Below are 10,701 nucleotides of genomic sequence, written 5' to 3' on the forward strand. Positions count from 1 at the left end.
AAAAATAAAAGTAAACTAATATAACTCAAAATACGCGCATTAATGCGTGACATCGATTTGTCACGCCGCGACGCTCTTATTTTTTGAATTGAACTAATTAATTTTGATTGTCTTAATCAGTATTAAAATGTTCATTGATTCCTACTACGGACTTAAATATATATATATATATATATATATATATATATATATATATATATATATATATATATATATATATATATATATATATATATCTGTGTGTGTATGTGTGTGTGTTAGAGAAAAACTTTTTAAATATTTGTCAAAATTTAACTAATAAATATATTACTATATATTACTAATAAATATTTTACTCATCTTAGTTTGAATAGTTTTTCTTTGTTATCTGGAACATTTATTAACATGTTATTGGAACATCCGCGGTGCTTTGTAATGAAACCGTGAGGACTTCTTGAAGCACCTTATAACTACAAATATATATATATATATATATATATATATATATATATATATATATATATATATATATATATATATATATATATATATATATATATATATATATATATATATATATATATATATATATATATATATATATATATATATATAGGGCCATCCCTAGGCAGGGACAACCAGAGCAAGCTGCCTCGGGCGCCGCTGAAAGTTTTTCTTTTTTAAGTAGTCTTCATAACTTCATAAAATATTTTTACCATTCAAACCTTGGGCGCCCAACATTTTTAGTCATTGACATTAATGGATATTTCATGTTGTGTACGTACGCAAAGACCTTAGGCCCTGAGAAAAAGTTTATATTTTACTTTTTAGTGTTGCTTTTTTAAAAATTTCTCTAAATATATTATATATTGATTTACTTTTTTAGTCCATTTGAAAAATGTTTTTTTTTTAATTTTATGCAATGTATTTTTTAACGATTTCTTTTAATTAAACTAAACTAAAGTTTGTTTTGAGAAGTTTTTTAACAATTTATTTTATTTACGCTAAGGGGTCGTCCATGAATTATGTAACGTTGTCTTTGACATTTTTTGACCTCCTACCCCCCTTCCTACCTCGTAGCACATCCGTTACCTTTTAGCGACCTCCACCCCTAAAATTACGCCACAATTTTGTATACTCCCCCCATCCCCCTTTAAAAAAAGTGTTTATACTTTCTTAGGGAGGAAGGGGGTAAGGAATACAAAATTTTACAAAATACAAAACCATTTTAATTATAATGTCTAAAATTGTCTATAAATTGTGGTTAAAGCTATGACAACGGGTTTAGTAGGGCTGCAATTCAAAAAGGTGCTCAAACTCGATTTTCAGCAGAATACCCACAAGCCTTATTTACACCTTGTGGTTACCATGGCTTGAATCTAGTTATATCAGACGGGGCTAAATTATTTAGTGAAGTCTATGTTAATGTTTAGAGTTTTTCAAAGAATCTATACAATTTTTCTGCATCAATGAAGCGTTGGTCACTTCCCTAGCACAAAAGAGTCTTCCAAAAATGATGTTTTCTTGCTCCTAATTGGCACAATTGAATTATCTTTAGAAGACTGAATGAACAAGTTCTTCAAATACGGGTCAAATTGGGGATTCCTATTTGACCTGAAAAACTACCACCAAAGGACAAACTTAAAGAGGATTATAAAATGTTACAAGAATACCTGACTGTGAAAAACATTTCAGATATAAATGGGGAAGAACTGTACAAAGAAAATTAAACACGTCAGTTTGATAGCTACTGCTTTTGACAAATTGTGGCTAAGATAACACTATTACCATTAGACCAACTCAATATAATCAAAAACACCGGCAGAAAAGATCTTTTTACAAATCTGTGGATTGCACTACGCATATAGCTGACAATTTCAATGACAGTGGCTAGCAGCGAACGTAGTTTCAGCGAGTTGAAGTTAATTAAAACTTACCTACCTACGTACATCGATGACGCAAAAAAGATTGACGTTGTTTGAATGTATATATATATATATATATATATATATATATATATATATATATATATATATATATATATATATATATATATATATATTTATATATATATATATATGTATATATGTAAATTATGTTAGTGTATTTTACAAATAGAGTGCTCAATGTTCTTAAAGAACAGAGCAATAATAAATTAGTATATATATATATATATATATATATATATATATATATATATATATATATATATATATATATATATATATATATATATATATATATATATATTTATATACACATATACATACATATCTTTATGGTAGATTGGTAGGTGGTTTAGGTATTAAAGTATTGATGGCAGCACAAAATGTTTATAGACGCAAATATTACTAAAAAAAAAGGGAGGGGGGGCACCGCAACTATGTTTGCCCCGGGCGCAACCTACCACAGGTACGGCTCTATATATATACTATAGTATATATATAGAGCCGTACCTGTGGCGCAGTGGTTAAAACTGGTAGTAATAATAATAATAATAATAACAATATTTATGATTTTTTATATAAATTTTGATTGTGATGTTTTGCCTTTATTTAGATGTAGAACCAGATAATACTTAGTATATTGGACCATTAACTCCAGGACTTCTCAAAACTCCACCAGCAGATGTAGCAAAAGCCACAAAAGAAATTTTTGAAAATTTGAAAGCGTTCGGCCAATATTGGACGTTTCGGCACCACGATTTTCAAAAATATTGGCCCCAAAAAGGAAGGACTTGCATTTTAACGATAAACCGGAGAAAGACGAGATTGCCATAAACAAAGTAACAAAAGAAAAGAAGATACAGATAAAAACTGCAAAGAAAGTGCCAGAAAAGACTTTCAAAAATTACACCGAAAAAAAGTCTATTCTGTAAAAGATAAGGTTATTAAAAGGAAACGCGAGACAAAGAAAACTAAAAACCGTAAAAAGTCTTCATTAACCAATAATAGCGAGCAAGAAGCAGCATGCATATACTGCCGAGAACTGTTTGGTGAGTCCAATCCGGGAGAAAAGTGGATTATGTGCTCTGTGTGTTACCTTTGGGCTCACGAGGCATGCTCAAGTACAGATTCATATGCTGCCGATTTATTTATTTATATATATATTCATATATATATATATATATATATATATATATATATATATATATATATATATATATATATATATATATATATATATATATATATATATATATATATATATATATATATATATATATATATATATATATATATATATATATACATGTATATATATATGTACATATAATATACTTGTGTTATGTTAAATTGAATTTTTTATTATTACACATGCCGTATTTTAAACTTTCATACTATGTTTCAACTAACCCCGTTGTCTGTTCCAACTAGCCCCAATGGCGGTGTTTGTTGGAACATATTATAACAGCTCTCTAATCAAAGATATATTAAAAACTACACAACTAAACTTTAATCATTATCAGTGAATTTTGTGTGCTTTAGTAAGTAATATTTAGGCAATAAAAAAAATTTCAAAAAATATTTGTATTTTGGCCTCAAGTTCACAAATAAAAAAAAACGTTCCAACTAACCTCCCTTATACTGTTACCATAAGTAACGCTTGAATGTGTCGTTAAGTATAACAATAAGCTCCCCAATAATTTTTAACATTTTTATTTGCCAAACCTGATTGGATAAGTGGGCTTTTAAACCGCTGTTTCTAGTCAAACGGAAATCGCAGAGAAATGCATAAAGTTCTGCATAAGCAACTAGCTTTGATTTTTACTTTAGGTGTATTGAATAAATATATGAATTTATATATGTATATATGTATATATATATATATATATATATATATATATATATATATATATATATATATATATATATATATATATATATATATATATATATATATATATATATATATATATATATATATATATTGATACTTGTATGAATCTATTGATACTTGTATGTTAACGTCAATCGAGTTTGATAGAATCATTTATCAAATGATTCTACCCTTCAAAGCCAAAATCATTTTTAATGTTATTAAAATTTTAATTGTTATACCATTAAAATATATATTTCTCATACCATTAGAATTTAACCTGGAATTGTAAAACTCTTGCCGAAAGCAAAAAAATACCTACCAGATCAAAGCTTACAGAAATACTTGAAGCAATGTTATCCATAAACTTTGTTTCATAATTGACTTCAAAACTTTTTCCTAATTTTTCTTTTTGTTTTTTTCTTTTACTCTGCTTTTACTTTTTACTTTATTTTTTAGTTTTGAATTTTTTCTAACAAAATACTTTGAAAGCGTTAGGATTAACTGCAGAACATTATTTTGACTAGGTAAGCCACACCAACCAAACATTCTTTTAATATGTACCTATAACTAATTACGCTTAAATTTACCACTTCAAACTAAAGCAATTAGTTCCAAAAAAAAAAATCTATTTTTAAACATTAAAGAAAAAAATGATTACAAAATAAGCACCAAAACTCGAATTGAAATGATGTCGCCATTTACTTTAATTTTTTGACATTCGTTGTTAAAAATATTTAAACAAAGCAAAAAATGGAGTCAAACTTAGTATTCTCAAGGTAGTTTTTTTAAATTTTGTTAAGAACTTATTGCTAGTTTTATTATAAATTTATATTTAATTTTTTTACATGGAAAAAAACAAACAGTTAACAAAAAGTTCACATAAAAAAAATAGTCTCAGGCAAAAAGAAAAACCAGACGGTGTAATCCGAATAGTGAGAGCTCTTTCAATTTACAGACCTAGCAACTTATGGTGATGCATCAAATGAAGCTGGGGCTGCCATAGCTAATGCTCTAACTTGAGATACTGGTTATTTACACTTAAAAAAGTTAATTAAAAATATATTATAAATTAGTTAATAAAAACTTTATTATAAACTAATTTTGGTGCATGTTTTTGACGTATTAAGAGTATTCAATTTTGATTTGTGTGTATTTGCTCATGTTGCAAATATTTTGCATAAGATTTTTTCTATAACAAGGAGAAGTGTTAGAGCTTTAGTTTAAGACATTTAGTGGCTTTCCATATTGTTAGACTTAGTGAAAGAAACAGACAAAATACCACAAAAAACTTTTGCTCCTCGCATAATCTTTTTCTCTTTAATTTTTTTTCCTTTAGAAACGTTGGCAAAAATATTATTTCAAAAATGGCAACGTTGCGCATAACTTTTACATTGTTATATTATAGTGTTTTTGTCTTTCGTCCTTCCTACCATCCTTTTATCATTCTTACCATATGTTTGTCAGTTTGAACAGGGCGTTGCACAGAAATGGTTGTACAAAGTGTTTCTTTCTACAAACAAAATTATTGGAATACCTCGTTGTGAAGATTATTTTGTGACTAATATTGTATATTTTATTAATCACAATGGTGTGTATATCTTAATACTCACATTTTGTAAAAAAAGAATATAAAAAATTATTTTTTTTATGGATAAGTACACAATATTATTGAATATTATCTTCTTTTTTTAGCAATGAGGAAGGAAGTGGGGGAGGGGGGGGGAGGGGAGGGGGTATAGCACGTAATATTTCTCCATGAAAACTAGGTGAAGTTCAAGGATTTAAAAAAATACAAGCCTGTCGCAATATAAGATAGCTGGGATTTCTCAAAGCACATTAAAGAGAATGAAGCAAAAACTTGATTTTGACATGATTTTTCAACCTGCTTATAAAAGCGCTTGGTGCAGAAAAAAGTTAACAACACCCATGAAAGACATAAAAATTAGAGATATTTGTCTTCAAGAAAGAAAATACTCTGCCAACTTACTGACCAAGATTGTCAATGAACAGAAAATTGATATTTGTCAACGTACAGTCGAGAGACGTCTTAAAGAAGTTGGTTTAACTTCACTTCGTCCAGCACGTAAACCAAAGTTAACATCCATTATGGTAAAGAACCATCTAAACTAAGTAAAAAAAATGTAAAAACATAGAATAACTGAAAAAAAGAGTAGGTGAAAAATTTTACTCAGATTGCATTGTGCCAACCGTAAAACATTCTACATCTGTCATGGGGTGGTCAGTTATTGATTTTAAAGGTACTGGAAGGCTTCATATAGTAAAAGGAACAATCAAACAAAATCAGTATCGAAAAATTCTTTATGATAGGCTAATACCACAGTTGGCTTAATGGTTCCCAAATAAAGAAAAATACATGACTTTTATGCATGATGGGGCACCATGTCTCAAAGCTAAAACCATAACAATGTTTTCGAAGGAAAAGCACAATAAAAACGAAACGGAGCAGGAGTTGATTGATAAACTATTATATGTGTGGAACCACAGTGGAGAGCAACAACGGTTAAAAGGTGTATTTTGAGTATGCCACGGCGCATACAAAGCAGCAAAGAGACAAAATATTAGCTATTTAACTCTTTCCTGATTTTACTATTTCCCATTATTATCTCTTAAATTATATGATTTTTTTTGAAAAAACAATGATTTTTATTTATCCATAGTAAAATCTCCATAAATAATTAAAAATTGTCCTCGAAAATGATATTTACGACGTAATTTTGTTTTTTTCTTGCTAAGTCTAATAATATTGCAAGCCGCTGTATGGCCGTTCTTTGAAAATCGAAAACACTGAGTAGCATAAAATGAAATCAAAGACAGTTACAATTTTGCAGAACATGTCATTAAACACGTTTTTATATAATTCTTCTTTCGGAATACGAAATAGTTTTTCAAGTAAATAACAATTAAGTTTCCCCTTTTTTTTATTATTAAAATTAAAATTAAAAAATTAAAATTAAAATTAAAAATCAAATCTAAATTAAATTTAATAAAAATTAAAATTAAAATTAAAATTTAAAATTAAAAAATTAAAAAAATAATAAATAAAAAATAAAACAATTTTTTAAATAGCTTTGAAGAAGTGCTTAACATTTATTTTACAATTCAGTTTTGTTTAAACTAAAAATCAGAAAAATAGAAAACAAAAATTTCAAATTTAATACTACTTTACACAAATAATCTTCATTTTTTTCAAAAATTTAACAAGCTTCTAATATTTACATTGAATAACTAAGACAGAAACTAAAAATAAAATAAAGAATACGAGAACAGTTCACTCGCCTATCTTTATTTTTTATTTTCACTCATTCATTTTCTCTTTGAACATTCTCCACAGTATTTTGCCCTTTCTTTCCATTTTTTCTTCATCAAATACTTTTAGCTCTGGTTGCGATTTTGGCCTCTCTATCAATAATTTCTGTCGAATTTCTATACTAGATTGGCTAGCTAATGTTTTAAATTGATTTTTAGTTCTTTTAAAAGAAAACTCGCAATTTTCTTGAATAAATTTATCAAACATTAGTTCGACTTCTTGGTAGCTCTCTGAAGCACTCATTTCATAAAATATTGCATCAATTGTGGCTGCTAATTTGCTTCCTTCTTGTTCAGTCACTTGTCTTTCATGATTCATATCTAGTTTATTTCCGAGAATCATATATGGCATCCCTAAAAGTAGTAGATAAATAAGCTTTCTACTAAAAAATTTTTTTAAGTTTAAAAACTATTTTTACTAATTTAATTTATTATTGCTTTGTTCTTTAAGAACATTGAGCACTCTATTTGAAGAATAACCTAATATGATTTATATATACACATAAATATAGTACTGGTCAAAATTATAGCACAATGTAAAAGAAAAAATTAATGATAAAAATTGTTGGAGGGTTGAATGAAAAGTTATATTTACTTTTTTATCTAAAGAATAACATTCTAGTTTTTACAAAAGTGAATGAAAATTGAAAATACATTTAAAGTTAAAATGTTTTAAAGTTCACTTAGGATTAATACAGAAAAATTAGCCGGTTAAAATTATAGCAAATAGTACAAATTTTAGATAAAAAAAAAACATTAGAATTTGATGTAATATGAAGAAATGTTGGATCTTTTAGCTCTAACAATTTGAGAAATACAATCTGATACAGAATTTACCAATTTAATGCAAAGATCAATTGAATTCTTATCTTAAATGTCTTGAATTGCATTCTTTTGGTCATTTGTGTTGCTTATGTTGTAATTTTTGAGTTTTTGGTCAATAATTGATCAAAGGTTTTCGATCGGATTTGCATCTGGTGAAGTGGGTGGCCATTCAAGAAGCCAAATATTCTTCGTTGCAAACCATTCCAGAGTTTTTTTTGCTTTGTGACACGGTGCCTTGTCTTGCATATAATATTCTTATATAGCGGCCCTTTGTAAAATTAGCGCACCTACGATACCCTTGACCTAGTCCATTTTTTATTGGTAAACTCAATTTAATTTTATCAGCAATACTATTGAAAATTTTTTTGGAAGTTTTTGCACGTTTAGCAATATTAAATTGTTGTTGAATTAAGTTTTTTACAAGTTGTCGCCGCTCAAAGCTCACTGCTTTGCAACCCATTGCATAAATTTTGTTTTAATTTTAAAATTACTGAAAAAACTTTGAAAAATTGTAAGATTTGCTTTTTTAAATAGTTAAATATGATGCTAGTAGATAAATAAAATATCATACTCAACAATGCATCAATGCATTTAACACTGTCAAAATTACGTATTAATATGAGTGTGCTATAAATCTGACCAACATTTTTTGTATATTTTTGTAAAATTCACACCTGTCCAAAATTGGTAGAAACTACTTTGAAGCCCTCCAGAAAAACTCTTTTGAGGGATGATTTTTGTAATATTCCTGATCACAAAAATGTAATATTTGAAATCATCTGTAACCGTCCTTGGAAGAAAATTTGATTTGAAAATTACATCCTACACAATAGAGAGAAAATGAGAGCATTCTGTTTATTTTGATTTTCTAGAGCATTCAAATTTGAAAGTTTATATTTAAACATAAATATTATCATATGTGTACATAACTAGATTAAAACATAAGGTAAAGAGCTAAAAAACTTTGTGACATTTTCATAAAGTGATGTATTCTTTAGTAAATATTAGTTTTTAAATTCTACATTGCAAAGCATTCTTAACCACACATGAAACCACAATCATGTCCATAATATTGATAGGAATAAAAAGAAGTATTCTGTGTGTTCTAAGAAGGAAGAAAGTTTTAAATTACTCATTCCTAAAAAAAAAAAATTTTAGTTTACTGGCAGAATAAAAAAATAGTTTTTACTCCCAAATTAGATATTCTTGCTGTTGTAGTCCACGAGACAAGTTTGCAGCCACTTTCCATATTCTGGATGGTCTACTGGCCTCTTGTATCTGCTCTAATGAGATTTGAAGCTGTGGTGAAGATCTTCAGTGGCCTGCTCACTATATTTTCCAAGGGAGTCTTGATTCTTTTCTATGAAGTGTTTGATGTGGTAAAACACTGCATGGACTTTTGAAGTAACACTTACTCTGTCAAGCCAGATAGGAGGCTTGGAATGATGATAGTTTTTCATAATAGTCAGGTTCCAGGGTCATTCCAAAGCAGGCAGGCACCACTGCATCAAATTTTCTCAGTGTATCAACAATGCCAAAAATGTTGAACGCACAGTCTTCTTCTGCAAGCCTTTGAAAATATCTGCAAGCCTTTGAAGGATATCTACATTTTTGAGGAGTTTTCTACACTCCTTTCCTGCAAACTGACCACCATGGAAAGGCTGAGACTTGATGTGAAGAGCCTTGGGCCACTCATCAGCTTTCAACCACTCTTCCTTCAATGCTCTGAGCAGATGGTTGACTACTCCAAGTAAGAGATGGAGTTCCATTGGTGGAATGAAGTCCAAGACTAGGACATTATAAGGCAAGCTTAAAAGAGGCTCATGGACAACATTCTTAAAATCTTTGGCTCTTTTGTAGTCCTGACCATTGTCCTGGAATGCTTTGAAGCATTTTCTCAATGAACCAAATGTTCAAGGACTTCCACATGCAGACAAATCCTTTGAGTCAACTTCACACCAAGTGCCTGGGTGAGAGCTTGAATGGGACTGCAAACCACAGATAATATTGGCTAACTTCAAATCATATGAGATGAGGAAATGGGCACCCTCAGGATGAATAAGATTCAAAATTTTTCTTACACTGTTGTAGTTTTCTGGAACTTCTTCTGCTACAGCAACAAGAAGATGACGCTTCACTCCACTTTCTTTAGCTACTTGTGATGTCAAGGTTTTCTTGCAAGGTGGAGAACTAGACTCTAACACTTGCTCCATCTTTTGAATACCCTGACTATCCTTAAAGAAGCCACCACCAACAACCATCTAGACCAAGCTTCACAGTGTGCTGTGTATAGACTTGTCTTTGAAGCAGGGCATCATTCAGAAGTTCTCCTTGGTTTTTGCAGTGTACAACCAATTGCTTCCCTCTCTGTGATTTGTCATTGCAGACTTCAATGTCAGTTTGAGTGAAATGAGCAGACAGCTTCTTTCCAATCTCATTAAACTTTGTTTTAAAGTTGGGTTCCACAACGTGACTTTTGGTGACTTGGTTTATGGTAGACACCAATTTATTCATTGAGGAATTAGACAAACCAGTGTTGACTTGGACATTCACCAGATCTTCTGCTGTCAGTAGTGGGGTGTCTCCTAAAAGTTTTTTGGCACTTGATGGTCCTAAAATAAAGTTGAAAACATTTATATATAGTTGTATTTGTTTGCTACAAGTAAAACAGACACTTTAAGTATAATGATATTATGATGGATAAACAAACATAAGTAGTAAAAAGCATTTGACTATCTAGTTAACAAA

The 10,701-nt window shown here is 29.1% G+C and overlaps 1 protein-coding gene across 8 annotated transcripts in view; it reads right to left on the bottom strand.

Annotated features, from left to right (window-relative positions):
• Positions 1 to 6,965: 6,965 nt before the first annotated feature.
• Positions 6,966 to 10,701, bottom strand: part of LOC100208807 (ras-related and estrogen-regulated growth inhibitor) — a 70,651-nt gene continuing 66,915 nt past the window's right edge. For all 8 annotated transcript variants that reach the window (XM_065793880.1, XM_065793882.1, XM_065793876.1 and 5 more), the window contains one exon: positions 6,966 to 7,482. In XM_065793880.1, coding sequence (XP_065649952.1) covers positions 7,118 to 7,482 — 365 coding nt within the window. In that variant the 3' untranslated portion in view covers positions 6,966 to 7,117. The remainder of the gene's footprint in view (positions 7,483 to 10,701) is intronic.

This window comes from Hydra vulgaris, chromosome 03 (genome assembly GCF_038396675.1).
Source record: "Hydra vulgaris chromosome 03, alternate assembly HydraT2T_AEP".
In the NCBI taxonomy this organism is placed as follows: domain Eukaryota; kingdom Metazoa; phylum Cnidaria; class Hydrozoa; order Anthoathecata; family Hydridae; genus Hydra; species Hydra vulgaris.